This window comes from Cladophialophora bantiana, assembly GCF_000835475.1.
Source record: "Cladophialophora bantiana CBS 173.52 unplaced genomic scaffold supercont1.2, whole genome shotgun sequence".
NCBI classification, from domain to species: Eukaryota; Fungi; Ascomycota; class Eurotiomycetes; order Chaetothyriales; family Herpotrichiellaceae; genus Cladophialophora; species Cladophialophora bantiana.
In genome coordinates, this window is record NW_015971576.1 from 2217644 (window position 1) to 2240200 (window position 22557).

The window sequence follows — 22557 nt, forward strand, 5'->3', positions numbered from 1 at the left end:
GACGTCGCCATCCGTCTTCCCGCAAAGTCTGCGAGTGTCTCCTATTACACGGGTCCTGGTAGTCCAACCACCAAACAAAACTCCGGATCCTAGTTTCTGCATGTGACGGCCAACCTTTTGACTGTCGGAGATCTTGTCTATCCATTGTGTAATGAGTAGACTTGAAGGCAAGATCATCGCTGTGACGGGCGCAGGGGCTGGGTTCGGACGAGCGGTAAGGCGTTTCTGCTCTTCCTTATTATTGACCATGGGTGCCTGGGAGAGATGTTCTTCTAACAACACGACCGCGCTAGATTGTTCAAAAGCTCATCGCTGAGGGAGCCAAGGTCTTGGGGATCGACCTCATCGCTTCAAACAATGAGGAGACCGCATCGTTGTGCCCAAATGGCACGTTCTTTCAATTAACAGCAGATGTGGCGGCAGAGGAAACATGGCAGAATGTGCTGCGTCTTAGCAACGAACACTTTGGTCATGCTCCTACTGTCATCGTCAACTGCGCCGGTGTTGTCCATCTCGGCCAAGAACCCCATTTGGTCTCTGAGTGTGAATTTGACAATGTGTTCAAGGTGAACGTGAAGCCGCTGTATCTCAGCACTAAGGTGATCGTGCCTTTCTGGATCGAGAACAAGATTGAGGGACATTTCATCAATATTGGAAGTATCAGCCAAGCGAGACCCAGACCGACCACTGTTTGGTACGCTGGGAGCAAGGGGGCGGTGACAGCGGTGCGTCCTTCGTACCACTTTCATTCCACACGATAGTCTGCGCCGCCAAAATGGTGAAAAGGGCTTTTGGCAAACCTCTAACACGACAATCAGGTAACTCGAGGCTTAGCTGCAGCATACGCCAAACACCGTATTCGTTTCAACGTGATAAGGCCCTCTATCGGAGAAACGGCAATGTCCGTAATGCAGACAGATCTCTTAAATACAAAAAACTGTGCTGATCTGTCCATAGGCTTCCTCGGGTACAAGGTGGCGAAGACACTCCAGAAGGACGGGCAAAGCGACTAGCCACTCTTCCCTTGGGCCGTCTATGCCAGCCGAGTGATGTTGCCAACATGGTATGCTTCCTTGCATCTAATGAAGCGAGCTATATAACGTGAGTGCCCTTCTATTTCCCATGCGGAATGAGAATGTTCCGAGTTTGTAGAATTTGTCCAGCCTCTCCGTACATGATGGAAATCGGGAGGAGATCCGATGTCACGCTGCCTTGGCCATGCTTTCAATTCTTGGTCCTTGAGTGTGCGGCTGCGAGAACATTTGCTTACCAAGTTCGGATAGTGGCTCAGCATTCAATGTGGATGGAGGTCGGAGCGTCTCCTGACACTACGGACCTTTATAAGCTAAGTGGGCATTTATATGGTGTGGCGAGGCTGAAAATGAAATACATCTTATCCATGCCTTGGTCAACTGCTTCTTTGAGACGTGCGTTAGATCCCTTGTCGGAACCTTAGTGTAAGCATTCGCGTATCCTGATCTCCTCAGAGCTGCTGCTACATCCGATGCTCCTAGAGGCCCGGTGAGTTGCTCCCACCAATCTGCGGCCGTCGTGCATTCCCCGTTGTCGTTATTGACTGCATCGATACCCTGCCACAGATGTAGCAAGACATTCTCAAGGACAGATCGATATGATATAGTCCTGGGACTCGAGCCCATGATAGCCGATGGATGTTACTTTGGCCTATGGCCCGACCGTTCTGGAATCCTCTGGCTCAATCCCGTTATTCTATTTTATCGATCAGTTCCTTGCGTCCTACCCCTTATTGCTGACGACAGCAGTCACCCCCCCATCCACAGTCAGGCTGGTGCCTGTGATATAGCTGGCGGCATCGGACACCAAGAATAGAGTGGCATTTGCAACTTCCATGGCAGTTCCTTGTCGACCCAGAGGTACTCCTTCATCTCGCCTTTTCACCAGCTTCTCATAGTCCCCCGCCTGATACTCGTTTGCCAACCTTTCCACTAATGGGGTACGAATGAGCCCCGGGATGACAGCATTTATTCTAGTTTTCGTCAGTCTCGAGGTCATTCTGCATCCTGATACGGGGAGGTCGGTCATACCGGATGCCTTTGGGCGCATACTGCACGGCAGTACATTTTGCAAAATTCAAAAGTGCGGCCTTCGTCGTCGAATATCCAATGTGCATCTTCCCGATGTATCCTAGACCAGCGATTGAACTCGTCACCGTAATAGCCCCTGCTTGTTGTTTTTCCATAATCGGTATAACTTCGTGGCAGCATAAAAACGTCGAGGTCAAGTTCACCTCCAATTGACTTCGAAACGCCTGTCGAGGCCTGTCAGTAATGAATTCTGGGGATGACGGTCAGGCTCGGCATCGCCATTGAGACAGACCCAGGTAAAAAAAGTGAACAGCACTCTGAATCTGACTTACATCTACTGACATATCTGCTGGGCCTCCAGGACGGGACATCCCAACGTTGTTCACGAGAATGTCAATGCGGCCGAACTTGTCCAGGACCCTTTGTACCACTGCGCTCACTTCGTCCGACTTAGTGACATCCGCCTCGCCAACTTCCACTATAGCATCTTCGTTGTCTTCCAGGATCCTTTGCTTGGTCCTTTCTGCGTCTTTGAGACGGAGGTCACAGCCAAAAACCTTGACCCCATTATTGGCCAGCAGTTTGGCTGTTGCAGCGCCGTTCCCCCATTGGCTGGGGTCAATTGTTTGTTGAGCCTGTCCGATTCCCGTAACCAGTGCTACCTTGTCTTTAAGATCACTATACCAGACGACTTGGTGGCGGCTCCCCGAGGGCAGAGTGTAATGGCGTACATTTAACAGGGTAGACCCAACCAAAGGTCTAAGAGGCAGAATGAAATTGGAACACAGTTTAGGTATCTTACTCAAAGACGCCATTGTTTACTGTCGTTCTGCATACATAAGTGGTTCGCGACGAGAAAGTCATACGAAAACAACAAATCACTACGGGGAACCATTCCGGCATCATTGACCGCAATCCTACCGAGGCGGTGGAATGACACCTGAGTAAACCTTTGCCTTGTGAAAACCGGCAAGACGAACTGGATAGTGGCAAATTGGTCTCGGTAGGGATGTGTTGTGCCCCGGTCGGTAATAGCTTTCATTAACCGAGCATATCTCAGCGAGCCCAAGGCTCTACGCTAGTCTTTGGCACCAGGACGGAAACACAAAGTTCCAATGCTGGCTTGTTAAATTGCTTTAGATTAAGCCATTCGAGTATCGACTGCACTTTCAAGTTTCGTTGGGTACAGCTGACGCTTCGACACAGAATAATCTGGTGGTTCTCATCATGGCCTTGATCGGTGTGCCAGCAGCCGTTGACGACGACGTCGTCGTAAAGGAGCTGATCACCACACCTCCGACAGGGCCAGGTGCCCTTGATTCGTTTCCTACCACCTTCATCCGCGAATTGAAAACGAACGGGACAGCATCTGGTGATGAGCCGACTGATGGTGCAACACCAGCTACGTCCACGAACGGCTTACTCGGTAGCCACTCGGAGACAACGAAGAAGACGAGCCGTGAAAGGCACGTAGTCCCGCTGATGAACATCCCGGGATATAGTGTCCAGCGGAAGTTGCGCGTGATCACGATTGGCGCCGGCTTCTCTGGACTCATGTTCGCCCACAAGATCCGTTATGAACACCCAGAAATGCAGAACATAGTGACAAACACAATCTTTGAAGCACGCTCCGAGGTTGGCGGCACATGGCTGGTAAACACCTATCCAGGTGTTCAGTGCGACGTGCCGTCCCATATATATGCGTTCCCGTTCGACCCGAATCCGAACTGGGACCGTTTCTACTCATCCGGAGCCGAAATCCACGAATATATGGTGAAGACGGTCAAGAAGTGGAACCTTGATCGCGACGTTCAACTCAACACTAAGGTTACCGGAGTCTTCTGGCAGCAAGATCTAGGACAATGGAAGGTAACGGTGGAATGTAACAGTGTACAAAGAGATGAATACGCTGAGATCCTCATTTCAGCCCAAGGCTTTCTGAATGCGTGGGACTGGCCAGATATCTATGGGTTGAGCAAGTTCAAGGGCCACAAAGTGCACTCCGCTAATTGGGATCACTCGTACGATTATTCAAAGAAACGAATCGCGATCATTGGCAACGGATCCTCTGGAATTCAAATTTTACCCAAGCTTGCCCAGCTCGAGGGTACCGATGTGCTCAGCATTCAAAGGGGTCCCAGCTGGATCGTGGCTAGGATGGACCCAGGCAAACTTCTGGGAAAATCCGGCCTGGGCAGCAATCCTGAGTACACCGAAGAAGATAAGAAACTCTTCCGCGAAAATCCTGAGGCGCTTCACCAGTACCGGAAAAAGCTGATACATTCGGTGAATAAAGCGTTTAAAATGGTCAGTCTAATGAGAGCTCTCCGTGGTCTTCCCCTTGAAACGTGCTTACATCCAGACAACAGTTCGTCAAAGGTTCTCCAGAGAATATTGATAATCAAGAGTTTGCGGCACGGCAAATGGCGGAGAAGTTAAACAACGACCCAGGACTGTGCGCAAAGTTGATACCAACATGGGAATTGGGCTGTCGACGAGTAACTCCCGGTTCAGGATATCTTGAATCGTTCCTGCTGCCGAATGTTCACCTCAAACAGACTTCTATTAAAGAGATCACGGAAGACTCAATCGTCACAGCAGATGGCGAAGTCTATCCTGTTGACGTTGGTACGTTCATATATATTCTCTTTTCTTTATTTCTAACGAACTAACTGGGAGAACAGTTGTTTGTGCCACTGGATTTGATGTGTCTCACTGTCCTCATTACCCTGTCATTGGCCGCGACGGGGTCAGTCTGGCCGCTAAATGGGCCGATGAACCAGAGTCATACCTGTCCGTCGCTTGCCCGGACTTTCCCAATTATTTTATCTTCACGGGTCCGAATGCTGTTGTGGGTCACGGCTCATTGATCGAGGGACTAAGTTGGACGGCTGATTATATGATTAAGTGGCTGAAGAAGATAGCTAACGAAGATATCCGGTCGGTTGAGCCGAAGCAAAGTGCTGTGGATGACTTTGTGACGTATGGAGACGAGATCCATAAGACATTGACATGGACTGGCCAGTGTCGGAGTTGGTATAAGAAGAACCGTGTCGATGGGAGGGTCACGGCTACATTTCCTGGGAGCGCATTGCTGTATAAGCGGATGATTTCGGATATCCGAGGAGAAGACTGGAACATTGAATACAACTCTCCGAACCGATTTAGGTTCATGGGCAATGGGTTCACGGAATACGAGCTGGACGAGACGAATGATCTGGCGTGGTATGTAAGCAAGTGACGGTGTACAATGCAGAAGGAATTATAGAGGCTTGTAGGATTTCAGTGGTTCGGCATCTTGATGCTCAAGCATTTCTGACTGAGGAATGCTTGGTCATAGAACGAGGGGATCGGATGGTCATGACTTTGGCTGTTTAGTGAAGGATAGGTCACAAAACTCGAAAAATCGAAATTCACCTTTGGCCGAATGGGCATCCGGGCAGGAGCAGGTACCATGTTTTCTCTCTTCTTCATATCCTGAGATGATCATCGGAAAGTGGCAAACTATCGCTACGAGAACTTCACCACTTTGATCTTCGCTTTGCTGGACTAGACACATCTTGCAGCGCAAGAAATCCTTGCCATCGTTGATGAAGGCAGTTTCTAATCTTGACAGTCTATCGCCGCTAGGTGAACACTATAAACAGAAGCTGCAGCAGCTTTGACTCTCCCTTCCCTGGACCTGAGTGTTTTCCGATCATTGCGTACTTTGTTTTCGAAGCATGTCAGCCACAACATTTCCGATACATAGGGGAGTCGAAATACTGCTAACATCCACACCACTTCTCGGGGAGTTCGCCTCACTTTAGCCCGTCAAACAGGAGCGGTTATGAACTATTCACCGGTCGCCAAGTTCTATCGGATTTCCACCTCGGGCGTGGAGTGGAGATCCGTAGACAGACACCACTGTATGGACTGCACAATCAAAGCTTCCCACCTCTCCGTCGAAGGTAGCTCTGCAAACCTCCGAAAGCCATGCGGTAGTCCTGGAAAGACATGAACCTTGGTGGGTGCCCTGTTCGAGCTATGTGTCAGCGACGAAGAGCTCGGGACCTTAGAAGATGTAGCAATACCCATTCCCTTTCATTCTCTCCGCGTAGTATAGTCCTTGGTCTCTCAACAGGTCCTACCCGGCAATGAGATAACTTGCTTTCGGCATCCCCTTGATCTTTTCATGGGTGTTAAGTGCCACATTCAAATATGGGTCGGTCAAGGCCGCAGCACCCAATAGGTCTGAGAACAGCTTGACAGCCGACCAGGGTAGAATAGGTGCCATTTGGTTCTGTTGAATGAGGATGAATCGTGACTGCAGAATGGACTCGCGGACGGGTGAAGGAGCCATGGGCTGCACAGGACCTGATCTTTGAGCGTGGCCTTTGAGCGTGAGTCCTAGAGATGATTGGCCCGCCATCATCAATTCATGGTGTCTCGTCGCCACCGATGCTGCCAATCCTCCACCTGCCGAAATCCCACCAACAACGACCTGAGAAGGGTCGCCGCCCAACCGAGATATATGAGTTGACAGCCATTCATAAGAGTCCCATGCATCATTGAATTGAGTTGGCCATTGGAACTCGGGCGTGTGTCGATAATTGACATTGACCACGATGACGCCCGGGCTCGGATACGCCGCAATAATTCGCGCACAGCTGGTCTCCTCGGTCTCGAGATTACCAAAAAGATGGCCTCCACCATGGGAATAGAGATACACAGGAAGTAGTCAGTCTGCAACCTCACATTTAGGCTTGTACACCCGAGTCACCATATCGTGGCAATCTCTCGTCAAAATAGAGTAGTCTTACCAAATTACCTTCTCCAGAAGCCCTGTTCCATCCGGAAGTCTCTTCCATCAGCGAAATTCTCTAAATCCCAGACGGCTCACTGAACCACTGACCCAAAGTCTTGAGGTTAGACTGTGCCGCTTCAACACGAGTCGCGTTTGTCAAAGACCGAAACTCCTGGGGGTGACGCTCGGCTGCGGCGGCGGGACAAAGCCAGTCTTTCGGACCAAATTTTCCCACTCTGCAACAGGACCCTGGCAATGCGAAAAGTTCGCCATGCTATCGCGATGTCTTCCCAGATGATGACGGCCAAGTTTCCGTTGCCTTTACGAGAAATCGAAGGAAGGAGTTGGGTAATGTGTGCTTGACACGCGAGCAATAAGGAGAGTTTTTTGAAGTGGCGCTATCGGGAGCAAAGCGCAACACTGGCAAATGGATGAGCCCTTCTCAGTTCGAGTTGGGGCTTCCAGAACAAAGCGGCGACGGCCTATCCACCTGCTCTTCTCAATATCCTTGTTCGCTCAGTCTTTGACGGCACAATATGTTGTGCTTCTACAAGAGTATATTGGTACGTCTGCACAATTCGACCAACAATTCTGGTGGAATATCTTTGGAAAGTCATAGTGCATCCTAAGCTCGATCGAGTCAGATGCCGGATTGGCAGCCCGCTTGGGGGCAGTGGACGGCAACCTCAAGTATAATCAAAGTGCACATCACAGACCGAGCGTGATCATGGTCTCCACAGCCGAAAAGCGTCGTGCTGCACCTGAACACCGAGACTTTCGCTTACACTGCAGGTGACCCCAAGCCGATCCTCGCTTCCTCGGCAAACCCAGTCGACCGAAGTAAGGGGTATTCAGTGATGTGACCGAGCCAGACCATTCGAAGAGGCATTTCATATCCGCCCCTGCTACGTGGCCAGTGTTCATGGACCTCCGGTCTCTTCTGCGCATATCTAACTTACGATTCAGGACTGCCAAAACACTAGACCAGCAGGGTTGTTGACAATGGCGCCGCAACCCGAGTTCCGGATTCCAGGCGGTTCAGCAGCCTCGGTCAAGATAATTGACACAACGAGTCTGATCAGCAAAGTTAATTTTGTTCACACACTTGGCCCTGCGATCGAGGGAGTGCCTTATGTCCCTGATTGTCCTGTCTGGTCTTTCCTGATCGAGAATGCAGAAGGACGAAAAGCTCTCTTCGATCTTGGGACCCGGAAGGACTGGAAGAACCTGGCCCCAATCGTTTCCAATCGGCTCATCAAGATGGGCTGGGAAATCACAGTCGAGAAGAACATTACCGAAATTTTGGAGGAAAACGGTTTCAGCCTAGAGGGCTTCGAGGCAGTGATCTGGAGGTAAGCGCAATGCTGTCATGCACTGATGAAATCGTCACGCTTTGCGGACAAGTGGGCTAATCGCGCGATTATGCAGCCATTATCATTGGGATCATATCGGAAATCCAGCACTTTTCCCCAAGAATGTTGCATTGGTCGTTGGACCTGGCTTCAATGATGAATTTATGCCTGGCTATCCCGCAAGAGAGGACTCCATCCTTCTAGAAAGTGACTACGAGTTGAGTACTGCTGCATCTATCGGTCTGGTGACAAGAATACTGACTTTGCTTTACCTAGGGGGAGGAAATTGATTGAGATTGACTTTCAAGGGCCACGCTCGTCAAAGATCGGTCAGATGGATGCTTACGATTTCTTCGGCGATGGTTCCTTCTACCTCTTGGATGCCCCTGGTCACACGGTCGCCCACATATGTGGCCTTGTCCGCACAAGCTGCAATCCGGACACGTTTATACTAATGGGTGCCGACTCGGTCCATGACGGAGGAGAGCTTCGTCCGTCCCAATTTCTGCCAATTCCAGAAAACATCAATCTACGGCAATTCCTTCCCGCTAGTATTCAGAACACCATATGCCCCGGTCACGTACTCGAAGATATTCAACGGTCACGTGGTCGACAAGCGAATGAGCCGTTCTTTACCGGCAATATTGCATACGATCTTCCGGCACTGATACAAACGATAGAAAAGTTGCAGCACGCAGACGCTCAGAAAGATGTCTTCTTTATTTACGCCCACGACCGGACGATAATGGATGTGGTAGACTTCTTTCCGAGGCAGGTAAACGATTGGAAGTCCAAAGGATGGGCTGAGCAGGTCAAATGGGCTTTCTTGAAGGAATATTGGCAGGGCTTGAAGTTGGATAAACTCAAAGCTTCGTGATTAAAAGCTAAATTGAGAGCGGAGAGCATAAAATGTCCCAGGAAGTGCATTCTACCTCGATGTCTGGTCAGGCTTGTGCAGCACTGCCTCGCGCAGCAACGTCTCGAGATAAATACTATTAAGATTATCAAAATGCTGCGGCTAGCGCCCTTACCTACTGGGATTTTAAATGCTCGGTGGTATTTCATGGTCGTATGGCTCTAGGTCCTCTAGATCTTACAATCAAGAAGGTTAGCGCACTCCCGGGAAGAGGCGTTTGAGATTCCGTACGAGGGTTTTCACCCTCTACTAGACCATCAGATCACGACAGTGCATGACGGAATTTGTTGTACGGAATTGAGCTTGCTGCCTTTTGCATTTTGCCCGCCGGAGTCCTTTCGTCGATGTCATCTAGACCGAGATCCATATAGCCAGCGGGTGATAACTGGTGAGGCACTATCGCGAGACACCTGCCTATGATAATAGTTAGAAAGGTTGGATTACAGTCCTAGGCTTCTACCTACCATTCATCGACGCGTCCGTCGCGATGCGTAGAACTGCAGTCACGGAGTCTTGGATCGAGGCGAGGTCGAGATCCATATTCCGAAGTTCGGTCTGAATCATCTCCAGGAAATCCTCACTCATCATTGGAGTCGCAATGAACCTAGCCGAATAAGATACAACGCAATGATAACGAGGAGTTCAGGGGCGTAGTCACCAGGGGGCAATTGCATTTACTCTGAAGACACCTTTCCGCCGTAAGCAGCACATCAAACCTCTCACACCGAACTTAGCGGCAGCATACACAGCAGAGCTCTGTGTGTCAATGTATCCCATGATACTGCTAACGAGAATGAGGCACCCGTCGACAGGATTGTCAAGATGGCGGCGAAAGTACCATCCGGCTAGTTTCGTGGTATACAGAACGCCCTTTACGTTGACATCGATCATTTCGGTCATTGGTTCTTGTGGTGTGGGGTCGTCGAGGCCTTGACATTGAACAACGTATGAGTTTAGGTCACGATTTCTGGTTCCAGATTTCATCAGAAGACAGAACGCACCTGTCAAGACATCGGGCCCGGCAACACCGGCATTGGCAATCACCACGTCTATTCCATTGTTTGGAGACATTTGAGACGCAATCTCGAACACGGCCAATTGATCGCCCCAAATGGTCACGTCACACTTTACGAAGACCGCCCTGATTCATCAGCATATCACAAGGTGCAGGGTCGGGGAAGCTGGAAGATGCCAACGTACTCGGTCTCCCTGAATGGACTTGGAGGTGGCTGAATGTCGGCTATCACCACAAATGCTCTGATGTCGGTTAGTGAAAACAAGCTTGTAGCGCCTGGAACCGCGTCTCACCCTGCTTGAACGAACGCTTTGGCATAAGCAAAGCCCAGTCCACTACTGCCTGTCATCGTACCATGAGAAAAAGTTGGCTACCGGGTTTCGTCGGACAAACCTCCTGTGATTACGGCGGTCTTGCCCTTGAGGGCGCCGGAATCCACCTGAAGCTGGCAATCCACCGGGTCCCGTGGTTTATAGAACGGAGGTGGCATCTCGACGGCTGTTGAGTCTGGACGTGGTCTATAGCCTTGTGACGATCGAAATAATGAGATATTGTGATTCGCGATATAGAGGTGAGGTCTCCTCAGCGTTCTCAAATATCGAGAAAGAAAAGCATGGTGGCCGCCAAGTTCGGGGGTTCAAAAGGGTGCGCCGGTTAACCCGCACCAGTCAACTAGAACTCATTGCAGCGTCATACCGCGCCAAGTTTCCAGGTCGCGGCTGGAAACTATCGGCAAGTTAACCGCTACCTAGAAGCAGTGCGTACCAACAACACCACCTTCGAAGCATCTGGTGCCGAAATGGCTAGAAACCGCTGAGCCGGAGGACCGAGTTGTTGGTCAACTTCTAACCACCTAGGGTAGGTTTGGAGATCACGTGACGACTATTCACAACTCTACCTCGCCACAAAGGTTCTCTACCACTAGATAGATTTCTCTTCTCTCTTCAATCGATCAAGTTATCATGGACCTTCGTCCAACACGAGTGCTCCATGTCCCCTGTCCATTTCGATCTATCCTAGCACCCGTGGAACAACTCACGAAGCAAAACAAATTGTCAAAGCTTTTATGGCCAGCGAGTGTACTGCCCAGAACTGAATTCTCTGGAGATCAGCACCTTTCTGTATATCTCCTACAACAGCCCTCGTGTAGTTGCAGCAGCAGCTCTTGACTGCTACCTTCCATGCCGGGCCAGTAACATGGTTCGGATCCGTCTAGGCTTTATCGGCCTCACTGCCACTCCGACCAGCTGGGCGCCCCGCGCTCATCTGCCATACCTTGTAAGATCGCCATATTACGAGATCTATGGTATATACAATCGAACCAAAGAGACTGCGAAGGCTGCTATTAAAGCACATAATCTCTCGCCATCAATTCGCATTTTCTCGTCGCTCGATGAGTTAACTGCCGACCCTAACGTCGACCTGGTGGTTGTCTGCACGCGCGTGGACACACATTACCAGCTCGCAAGACCTGTCATAGAAGCGGGCAAGAATATCTTCGTGGAATGGCCATTGGGAACTAATCTCGAGCAAGCTCTTGATCTTGTCAGTCTCGCTAAAGTCAAAGGGGTCGCAACCATGATTGGTCTGCAGGGTAGAATGAGTCTCGCCATCCGCAAAATAAAAGATCTGGTCGAGTCCGGCACCCTCGGGACCATTTTCAGCGTCTCTATATGTGGTGTCGCCACAAATTTAAACGTCAGTATGCCAGAGAAGTATGCCTACTTTGCAGACAAGCGAAGCGGCGGCAACATTTTGACCATCCGATCGTTGCATATCTTGGACACCATGTTCTACGTCCACGGTGAACCCACCCACATTCAGTCGCAGGTGGACAATCTTATGCCATATATACAGGTGCAGCACAGCGATGGACGGATTGAACATCTAGAGAAAGATACGCCGGACCAGATTGCGATTTCTGGTCGGCTAAAGGCTAGTTCAGCAGGCGAGCTAGATCCTAGTTTCGTGTTCCACATGCGTGCCGGAAGGCCGTTCAAGGATCAACCGGAGCTGATATGGCATGTTTACGGCGAGAAGGGTCAATTGGAGATTACCTGCGAGAGTGCAGGTCTCCAGATGGGCTATCCGCTCACAGTCAAGAAGTACGATCATGCCACCGAGTCGGTGGAACTCATTGTCAAGAGTTCGCAGCTTGATGATGGCTTCTGGGCTGACCTTCCGAGACCGGCTAGGAATGTAGGGAGGCTGTATGAGGCATACGCTTTGAGTCGGCCGTACGGGGACTGGGACCTGGCTCTCCAGCGTCACAAGTTGCTTGATAACATTCAAAGGACTGAAGTCAAGTATAGAGACCGAGGTTCTCGGACTGCATGATATCCCTCTCGGCGGGCGATGATTTTGTACTGGCAAGATTCGAAGTTCCGCAAAACTGAAGATATATCCACGTTTGCAGAACAGAGGATCGTGCCACCACATATAGCAGCCCACCACCTCTCCGCAGCATCGCTGGTTAGGGAGGTGCAGTTGCTGGGCGTTGGAAACCCTTGCACAAGCATGGTCAAGACAATCTCTTTCAGGTAAGGCCCAACTAGAGCAAGGTCTGCATTGCAGTTATTGAGATATACAAAGAATCCTCAAATAGTCCCAACTTCGCAACGCTGCTAAATGCCATGACATTTCTTTGGCATTGGTGCATAATCTTCGCGATAGAATCTGCAAGGTACTTGATCAGAAAAGAAAGATACATTCCCGGCTACTTCAGTCAGTTACATACGCATTACAAAGGCTTGATGGAGCTTGGTTCTCCTCCGAGCAATAGGTCGCTCAAAGGATTTCTTTGAAATGCAATCGAGTCACGTTCAGGTCAGAGTCCCTTCGAATCGAAGACCCAGATTAACCGGTAAGTTTTTGTATAACGGTCTGCTGATCCTCTGGAAGAGCCATTACCGGGAAAACATTAATCGGTTTCATACAGCCTCGGACGTAAGAGTACGCTGCGACTGCCGGGCCAATATTTCGGGAGAGGTGCTGTTCGCGGCGCATGGTTGCCGAGGTCGCCGAGATCCTTGCTCACTCGTGTTTGAGATTCTGCACATCTCGGCTCCAGAAGAGCCAACAATGTGCTTCGGTGATCAAAAACATGCAGGGCTCCTGCTGCTTGACAGACTATGAAGTGGCATCGCGACTCCATGATCGCCTGCTAACTTTGACCACTATTGCACGCTCAAATTCAGCTATACTGACATGCGCAGAGATATTGGAGAGGCCCAAGAGGCCCATATTCCACATGATGGCAATAACGTTGACAAGAGACTTATGAATGGCGCGAATTCCATGATTGGCGTCCATGGCTTCATGTCTTCGTCGTCGAAAGACGAGCACGTTGACGTTTTGATAATTGGTGCTGGGTTTGCTGGCGTGTACCTACTCTACCAACTGCGGGGAAGGGGCTTCGCTGTGAAAGTTGTGGAAGCGGGATCAGACCTTGGCGGCGTCTGGCATTGGAACCGCTACCCAGGTGCTCGAGTTGATTCGCAATACCCCGTGTATTGCTACTCGTTGCCTGAAGTTTACGAGGATTGGAGCTGGACCACCGAGTTTCCAGATTGGGAGGAGTTACAGCGGTACTTTCAACATGTCGACAAGAAACTCAGTATCAAAAAGGACACCGTCTTCAAGACGAAAGTGATCTCTGCTGATTTCGATGCCACGACAGATGTGTGGACCATCAAGTGCGACACAGGAAAGATATATTATTCACAATACTTGATCGCAAGTACTGGGTTTGCAGCAAAACGTTACATCCCCGACTACGATGGCCTTGACAGTTTCAAAGGCATCATGCACCACAGCTCCTTCTGGCCTACCGAGCCTATAAATGTTAGAGGACGGCGGGTGGGTGTGTTAGGTTCTGGATCGACGGGCATTCAGATCGCTCAAGAGTGGGCAAAGGAAATTGGTGAAACTGGCGATCTCAAACTCTTCCAGCGGACTCCTAATTTATGTTGTCCGATGAGGCAGAAGCCCTTAACTCCGGAACAGCAGAAAGAGGATAAGACGAAATACCGAGAGTGGTTCAATCAAAGGTGGAATAACTATGGCGGTTTCTTATACCAATATAGGGATTCCTTGACATTTGACCAAACCCCAGAGCAAAGACGGGCTTTGTACGAGGAATTGTGGATGATGGTATAACAACCCGGACCTCGATATCCATTCGAATCTACTGACACTGGTAAACTCTTATAGGGAGGTTTTCGCTTCCTCATGAATAACTACTTCGATATGACGAGAGACGTCAAGGCCAACCGAGAAGCCTATAATTTCTGGCGAGACAAGGTTCGTCTTCGTATTAAAGATCCAGCAAAAGCCGACCTACTAGCGCCGATGGAACCACCGCATCCCTTCGGTGCCAAGCGCGTCGCGCTCGAACAGGGGTTTTATGATGAGTTCAACAAGCCCAACGTCAACGTGTTCGATATCAAGACATATCCTATTATCCGGTTTGAACCCGAAGGAATTCGTACTAGTGATGGAACCCTCCATAAACTTGATGTCATCGCAATAGCCACTGGCTTTGACTCTATCACGGGTGGTTTGAAGGATATATCTATCAAAGGGCTCGACGGGGAACTTTTATCGTCCAAATGGGCTAAAGGGACTTGGACATATCTCGGAATGGCAACGGCACGATTCCCCAATTTCTTCTTCACATACGGTCCGCAGGCACCTACGGCGTTCAGTAACGGTCCAGCTTGCATCGAGCTACAAGCAGACTGGCTCGTGGACTTACTGGTACACATGCGCGAGATGGGGTATCGACGGGTGGACGCCCAGAATGATGCCGAGCAGCAATGGAGAAGTACTGTCAACGACTTGAGCGCCAGGGGTCTACGCCATACCACCGATTCATGGTACAACGGATCCAACATCCCCGGAAAGCCAAGAGAGCCCCTCAACTATGCAGGAGGCCTTCCATTGTACCGGAAGACACTTACCGACGTCAAAGACCATAATTATAAGGGCTTTGAGCTGCAGTAGTTGGAATTTTGAAGACACTTCAATTTCTACCTTCCGCGTTTGTCAGACAGGGCCGTGGGGCGCTAGAAATATCATCTGCGTTACGAGAAGTTGGCATCGTCATCAGATTCTTGTGATATCTTTTCGACATGGATACCCAGTACAAGTGGCCTTCTTCCAGCCTCGCCCTAGATAAATGGCTGGAAGATTTCTTCCTTCCTAAGGCCATTCTCAACTTTAACTTTGACAGAGATTCTGTTGACAGGGTCGCGAGAGCGCCTCTCCTGCGGGAAGTGTGCAAGTAATAAGAATGCACTCCCCGAGTCGCATCTATGCTTGGCTAGTGTTGCCTGATTATTCTTCGATGTATCAGGCGTCCGTCCTTCCGATGTTTAGCCGAATCTATCACATGACTATGTCACCTGACGCACGTACTAGTCGGGATTGGGACCAGCCCAATCCTCGCCCCTCTCTTTCCTCTCTTTAGATGGTTCGAGTTCCTCTAACTCTCTTTCGGTTGGAGGACAGATAGAAAAAAAAGGCCTATTGCCACCAACTAAACTGGTCATTGCGACCTCTTCCCGCGCGGCTAGCTAGATTATGACAGAATCCGTAAGACTCACACGGCCGAAGCAGTTAGGTTTGCCATGACTAAACAACGTAATGTTCTATGTGGGTCGACACCATTTTGGGAGCGGCATTGAATTAGCCCCATATTTTTGTTCGACTAGCCTGAATAGACTATTTAATGGACCTTTTGGACACTGCAACACTCGTTTGTTTTTAAGAATCTTCGATCACAGTGTAAGAGAAGGCGATTCGGAGTAGACGGATCGATGAAAGTATCTAATAGTAATATCCTTTGTATACTCAGCGTATTCACAGAGACTCAAAGCCTTAAAGAGGCTTTGGGCAGAAAAGGGGAGAGGGTACGGCTCTTATACGTTCCTCCCCCGTTTAGTGTCTTGACCCCTTTGCTGTTGTAATGGGAGAAGTTAGAAGTGGTGGACAGAGTTATGATTGGCTGGGGCGCCGACCCTAGACTATGGTTCTTCTTATATAGTTCTGAGGGACTATCTTTCATAGAAAACATAAGCAACCAAGTTACCAACAGAGAGAACTTCCCCTAGTTGAGTGTGCGCGTTGAGAAGAGACCATACCCACCGCCGTACGAGTTAATGCCCATGGCTAGTAGTCTCGCCCCAGTTTAATGGTGCCACCAACAAGATCTTCGGCGAATACTTACAGATGGGTGTCTCTCTACGAGCGGTGGGAGAAAATTACGAAAAACAACTAAACTAAACTGCTTACTGGACTAACAGAACTAAAGAATTGCCTACCTACCTATCTAACTGAATCTAGAGAAACTAGCCATACATATAGAACCGCTGCGCAGGGTGTACTATTTAGATCACTAACTGAGTAAGTCTATCCCGCTATACGGAGCGATTTACGCTGGCTATTCATAGAGACCGCTGCTCGGGGTGCCTTTTAGAATTACTAGCTATGTATATTTACTATCACTATATGGGGTGAAGACCAACGACTTAACGACTATTTAGACTACCTAGAAGAAATGGGAGAGAAGTATCTCCTAGAAATATAGGAATACGTTTAACCCTAAAAACTCCTAACTTAAGAAGCTTAGGAGGAGTCGAAGAACGCGAATCTACTTAAGAAATAATAAAAATAAGCGGTTAGACTAAACTCGCTAAAATAAGCGAAGTTAAAGCGCTACTAATCGAGAAGTAAATCTAGAATTTTAATAAAAATTATTAGTAAAGATAAGAAAGAAGCTCGACGAGAAAGTCGATGAAGAGATAAAGAGAAGAAGAGAAGAAATAATAATAAAATAATAATAAAATAATAATAAAATAATAATAAAAGTACTAAAAATAATAAAATATCTAGATCTTTTAGTTTCGTCATTAAGATTTTACACTATTTCGATTATAAGAGAAGAAGTGAGAACGATTTAATAAAGGAAAATATCGTCTACGGAAGAATCGAATAGTAAAGAAAAGCTAGGGCCTTCTACGATATCGAGTATTAATTTATAAGATCTATCGACGCTAAATTCGACGATATAATCGTTATACGTCTCTTCTACCGTAATATTAATAAGGAAAATATTTTAGAGCTTAAATAAGAGTAATAATCTTCTATACTTTAATAGAAAGAACGCTATCTCTTTCTTCGAGAAGTTTAAAGAACTATATAAATATAACTAGATTATATTAAGTAAAGAACGTATTTATAGATCTATTCGCTTTATATTTAAAGTAGAGAAAGAACGCTATAAAGAGCTCGCTAAGTATAACGTAATAAAGTAGAAAAAGTTTAAAGAGAAGATCTTAGATAAATATAAAGATCGAAACGAAGTATAGTGAATAATAAGTATTTAATATCTTTAGATACTCGCGAAGCATCGACGAAAGAAGTCTTAAAGTCTAGAGCTATATCTTCGTTAATTTCGTAAGACTATAACTTATCTAATTAAAATCGGAGCCGAGATTAACTATACTTACTATCGTTTTCTTTTATTAAAATTACTAAAGACTTATATAGATAAGATTCGAAAGAAATAGAATTTAATAAATCGAAAGCTAGAGAATTCGAACTTTTAGAAATACTAGAATTAGATAAAAGAACTATAGAATATTAATAATAAAAATAAGAAATTTACGTAAGGAGTACTTAACGAGAAGTTCTAAGAACTAGCGTACGAAAGGGAGACTCGACTCTTAGTCGTTCGAAAGAAAGAATCGTAAGAATAACGTCGTCGTAACGATCGTACGGATAGTAAAACGAAGTTCGATAAGAATGCTTCGTCGCTAGTAAATCGACCTTCTATCTCTAAGAGAAATAACTAATCGATAAAGAAATTATTTCGTTTAATGGGAGTACTAATACTATCGATCTAGACGCGAGACGCTATTACTTTAGACTTTATAACTCGATTAATTAAGATATTAAAGAGTATTTCTTAGGAAGCGATCTAGCCCTCGCGCGAATAGTAGTCCTAGAATCGTTCGGTTCGATTCGAAGAAACGTCGTAGTACTACGGTAGATAGCTAGGTCGACGAAGTTCGAACTTAAGTAATTCTAAAGAGAATTACTTTCTTTATAATTAGTCGAGATACGTACTACGAGATGATCCTTAGTAAATATATTAAAAAGTAATGAGAGCGTTATATCTTAATTCGAAATATAGAATCGCTCTTAGAAAGTTCCGAGATTAAGATCGTTCTTTATCTACTCTACTAATTCCTACGAGAGAGATAAAGATAGAAAGATTAGAATGAATTACGCGAGAGATCAATAAGAATTCGAGAGTTACGTTCGAATGACTTTATAATATATAAGATCCTAATTCTACGCTACTAGAAGCGAAATTAAGTATCGTTTATATAGCCGAATCGAGATCTAATTACGCTGTTCTAGATAACTCTAAAGATAATTTTCGTATCTCGAATACTATAGATCTAAAAGGAATTCGTGTAAACTAGCTCTAGAGTAAAGCTTACGTAGATATTCTAGAAAAGCGCTTAGCTTCCTAATAAGACGAATATACGTAAGCGAAATACTCTCGAATTAGAGCTTACGAATCTTCGGTAGAAGGATCGAGACGATATATAACGCGACGAACGAGATCTAATAAAGAAATTATATATAACGGAATCGTAGATAATTCGTTAGATTCGATTAGCTCGATTAATTAGAGGCCGAGAATTTCCCTATATAATGTATAGAATGAGCGGTTATATAACCCGACCTTCTAGAATACTATGATGAGAGATTTATTAGAGTTCTCCTAGTCTCGTTAGATATTATTACGTCCCCGAACTATAAAAGAGACTATATACGAACTATCTAGGCCTAGGCCTCTTCGAAAGATATTATTATAGGATCTAAATAGTGTCGGAAAGATCGTAAATCACTTATTAAACTAAGAGATCTTAATTCGAATAGGGGACTTATTATCGATAAAGGAGATTCGGGACGAGTGGTTCTCCCGTAAATATTAGCATTACGACGAAGATAAGTAAGAGCCCGTTTATTAGGACTATATCCCGAGAGATAGCGGCGTAAGACTTACGTAAGCGAAAGGGAAATCTACTACTAAAGTCGGTATAATATAAATAAATTTATTAGTGAATCGCCTAATTCGCCTAAGGCTATACTATAGTGAGTGTCCCTATCTATCTATAAAGATAAGAGATCGATATAAAGACTCCTTACTAGATACTAAAGCCGAGATTAATCTAATGACTCTCGCTCTAGTTAAAGAGATGGGACTATCTTAATATATGCGAAAAGCTAAGTTCATTCACGACGTCGTAGACTTTAACGGCGACTAAGAAAAGTTTATAAGAATAATTAAAGATTTTATAGTTAGCATCGCTAAGATCGAGGTCTTAATAAATATCTATATAACGAATACTATAGACCCAACGTACCGTTTTATCTTAGGAAGACCATTTTAGAAGATAGCTTAAGGATTAGTCTAGGAAAAGAACGAGAATACTTACATTATAAGTTTAACGAATAGCTACGTCGATAAGAGAGTATAAATAGTCGCACAGACTACTTCTAACTTCGATAAAGATCGAGATATATCTACGATATTCGAGCTTATATACTTAGCCTCTTTAAAAGGCTAGGTAAGTATAAGACGATGAAGAAGCCCGTACTCGCGTTAATAAGAGCTTAGAAGAAATCTAGAACGCTAGCTCTCGACTTTAAGATAGACTAGGACGATAATCTAATCTCGGTAACGAATCCTTTCGTGATGAGCGACGACGACCTCTAGGAGCTATAGTTCTTAGCTAGATCTTTCGACGTATAGAATGATGAGTAATTCGTGAGATCGTCGAGACTAGTTAACGACGAAGCCTTAAGATAAGACCTAGAAAATAAATAGCGACATAAACGTCTTAGATCTAAGCGGCCGTTGAAAGCTTAAATTAATACCCTCTATAAGAGAAAAGCTAATAAGGTAAAGCTTATAAATATCGATCGATAGAACGGCTTAACACCCGGAGAATTACTAAACTAAAGAGTAAAGACTATTACGAAGAAATAAACTACGTTTAACGAACGATTATATCGATTCTCTAAATAGATATACCCTAGACTTACAATATTTCCTTACGGGGAACGTCTAACATCGGAGCGCCTAGAAAAGCTAATTATCGGACCTAACTTAATATCTCTTAAGAAGAAAGTCTTAGTAGAAATTCTATATAACCGGGAAAGCGCTTTAGCCTAGAATATTAAAGAGATTAAAAGAATTCATTACGATATAGCGTCGCCTTAGATAATCCGAACTATATCGTATATTCTATGGTAGACGAAGAGTTTTTTAGTTTCTAAGGTACTTAAGTCGATCGTAATTAAGCTAGTTAAGGATAAGATTTAGTCGCGTCTCTTTGAGTTTAGTTATAACTCATATAGGAACCCCTTCTTTCTAGTTAAAAAGAAAAAATCTAGGGAATATCGACTAGTGATTACTACTTAGAATATTAATTCGGTGATAATAAGGAACGCTAACTTATCTTCTTCTTCGAACGACTTTACTAAAGAATTCTTAGAGATATAGATGACTTCCCTCCTAGACTAGCTTTCCGAATACGATTAAATAGAGCTCGTAAAGAAGAGTCGAGATCTTACGGGTATTTATACACTCATTGAGTTAGTTCGATGCGTAATATTACCTTAAGAAACGACTAATTCTATGGCCTAGTTCGTACGTATTACGAATCGTATCTTATACGAATAAATTCCGGAACGTACACGATCATTCTTAGATAATATCGCGGTAAAAGAACTAAAGATCGATTACGGATAGAAAGAAGTAGTTCTAGGAATACGCCGCTTTATATTAGAGTATTTAACGAATCTCGACGAAGTACTGACTAATCTTAAAAGGGCCGGCGCTACGATTATAGACTAGAAGCTATAGCTCTATATAAATAGAATCGAAGTAGTTAAGTACGTCTACGATCGAGATAAACGACATCCTTAAGAATCGAAAATCGATAAGATTTAAAACTAACCTATTCCGACGAACTAATTAGAGCTCCGTAACTTTCTTAGAATCTACGTATATTATCGTGTCTAGATCTTTCATTTCGTAATTATTACTAAATCGTTGTACGCCTTACTCCGAAAGAATATAGTTTAGATCTAGAAAAGAGTTCACGATAAAAGTATAAGCGCCTTAAAACTTATTTTATCGTCGCCTCCTACTCTAATTAGCTTAGATTATAGTGAGGATGGCGAATAGATTATTCTTATAGTTAACGCGAGCGGCCGAGAATAAGAAGACGTAATTATATAAGTTAACTCGATCATCGGAATGCGCCGAGCTATAAGGTACGAGAGCGAAGTGTAGGTAAAAGTTAAGCTAAAATACGATGTTCTTAAGAAAGAAGCTCGGAGATTACTAAAAGTTCTTAAGAAGTTTAAAAGATAATTATATATCGTACGCTTTATCGTGGAAACTAACGTAATGACTCTCGCTACTTAACTTAATCGATAATCGATAGATTTACTAGAAGTAGTGATTAATTAATAATTAGTCTAGATTCGTAAATTCGACTTTAATATATAATATATATCTAGTAAGAAAAATATAGTTACGAATACTCTATCTCGTCGTTCTTCGACCGAGGAAGATCTTAAAGAGGCGAAGAGAGAAGAAGAGATTAACGATTAAATCGAGGCTAGAATGCTAATCGTTCGCGAAAATATTCGTCCGATTAAATGGAACGCTACTTACCGAGATTTCGCAATAATACGATCGATAGTAGTACGCGCGAGGAATCGATCCGCGAGCTTAGTAGCACCGCGCGTAGTTTAGCTCTTCGAAGACGAATACTCGGAAGATTCGAAGTAGCTTACGAAGTATCTTTAAGATTAATAGCGTCCTTACGAAATAAATAATAAGAATTTCCGATAGTTATAAAAGAATTTAATGAACTTCTTCGTTCGCGAAGACTATCTATTTAGAAAACTAATAGCGAATAGACTAAGTAGACGGATGATTAATAATAATGTCGAGAAGAAGAGAATTCTCGAAGTAATATATAATAATACTAAATATTTTAAACGTGAAGCCATATATTAGCGAGTGATCGATCGTTATTTCTAGGAAGATTAGTATCGGGACGTTAAGAAATTCGTTAAGATCTACTCGGAATGTTAGTTTCGCGAAAGTAGAAGATTATATAACGAGATGTTCCTAATATTAATCGATATACGCTAGGAGTAGATTAGTGTCGATTACATCTTAATATCGATATCTTAAGAGAAAAGATATCTTATAAAAGCGCGAAGTAATATAAGCGGCTAGATTAAATTTAAAGATATTATATTTATTAACAGTGCAATAGTAACGAAGTTTCTATACGAAGAGATCATCTATCGTTATAGCTTAT

General features: G+C 45.4%; 8 protein-coding genes across 8 annotated transcripts; 5 read left to right on the forward strand and 3 right to left on the reverse strand.

Moving 5' to 3' along the window:
• Nucleotides 1–151: 151 nt before the first annotated feature.
• On the forward strand, nucleotides 152–1013 carry Z519_01816 (uncharacterized protein; the record flags this gene model as incomplete). Its single annotated transcript, XM_016759573.1, has 3 exons — nucleotides 152–214; nucleotides 294–725; nucleotides 819–1013. The coding sequence occupies 3 exons, from the start codon at nucleotides 152–154 to the stop codon at nucleotides 1011–1013; spliced, it is 690 nt and encodes a 229-aa protein (XP_016624901.1).
• A 742-nt stretch (nucleotides 1014–1755) lies between these two features.
• Z519_01817 (uncharacterized protein) lies at nucleotides 1756–2878 on the reverse strand (the record flags this gene model as incomplete). The annotated part of the gene is made up of 3 exons (XM_016759574.1): nucleotides 1756–2005; nucleotides 2064–2287; nucleotides 2396–2878. 3 exons carry the CDS (start codon nucleotides 2876–2878, stop codon nucleotides 1756–1758), a joined length of 957 nt encoding a protein of 318 aa, XP_016624902.1.
• A 412-nt stretch (nucleotides 2879–3290) lies between these two features.
• On the forward strand, nucleotides 3291–5304 carry Z519_01818 (uncharacterized protein; the record flags this gene model as incomplete). The annotated part of the gene is made up of 3 exons (XM_016759575.1): nucleotides 3291–4370; nucleotides 4433–4691; nucleotides 4748–5304. 3 exons carry the CDS (start codon nucleotides 3291–3293, stop codon nucleotides 5302–5304), a joined length of 1896 nt encoding a protein of 631 aa, XP_016624903.1.
• Nucleotides 5305–6189: 885 nt separating this feature from the next.
• Z519_01819 (uncharacterized protein) lies at nucleotides 6190–6913 on the reverse strand (the record flags this gene model as incomplete). The annotated part of the gene is made up of 2 exons (XM_016759576.1): nucleotides 6190–6749; nucleotides 6817–6913. 2 exons carry the CDS (start codon nucleotides 6911–6913, stop codon nucleotides 6190–6192), a joined length of 657 nt encoding a protein of 218 aa, XP_016624904.1.
• Nucleotides 6914–7851: 938 nt separating this feature from the next.
• Nucleotides 7852–9078, forward strand: Z519_01820 (uncharacterized protein; the record flags this gene model as incomplete). The annotated part of the gene is made up of 3 exons (XM_016759577.1): nucleotides 7852–8201; nucleotides 8278–8418; nucleotides 8478–9078. 3 exons carry the CDS (start codon nucleotides 7852–7854, stop codon nucleotides 9076–9078), a joined length of 1092 nt encoding a protein of 363 aa, XP_016624905.1.
• A 495-nt stretch (nucleotides 9079–9573) lies between these two features.
• Z519_01821 (uncharacterized protein) lies at nucleotides 9574–10622 on the reverse strand (the record flags this gene model as incomplete). Its single annotated transcript, XM_016759578.1, has 6 exons — nucleotides 9574–9721; nucleotides 9776–10046; nucleotides 10119–10258; nucleotides 10318–10374; nucleotides 10426–10474; nucleotides 10526–10622. 6 exons carry the CDS (start codon nucleotides 10620–10622, stop codon nucleotides 9574–9576), a joined length of 762 nt encoding a protein of 253 aa, XP_016624906.1.
• Nucleotides 10623–11329: 707 nt separating this feature from the next.
• On the forward strand, nucleotides 11330–12469 carry Z519_01822 (uncharacterized protein; the record flags this gene model as incomplete). The annotated part of the gene is made up of 1 exon (XM_016759579.1): nucleotides 11330–12469. The coding sequence occupies one exon, from the start codon at nucleotides 11330–11332 to the stop codon at nucleotides 12467–12469; it is 1140 nt and encodes a 379-aa protein (XP_016624907.1).
• An 870-nt stretch (nucleotides 12470–13339) lies between these two features.
• On the forward strand, nucleotides 13340–15136 carry Z519_01823 (uncharacterized protein; the record flags this gene model as incomplete). The annotated part of the gene is made up of 2 exons (XM_016759580.1): nucleotides 13340–14284; nucleotides 14345–15136. 2 exons carry the CDS (start codon nucleotides 13340–13342, stop codon nucleotides 15134–15136), a joined length of 1737 nt encoding a protein of 578 aa, XP_016624908.1.
• Nucleotides 15137–22557: the final 7421 nt, after the last annotated feature.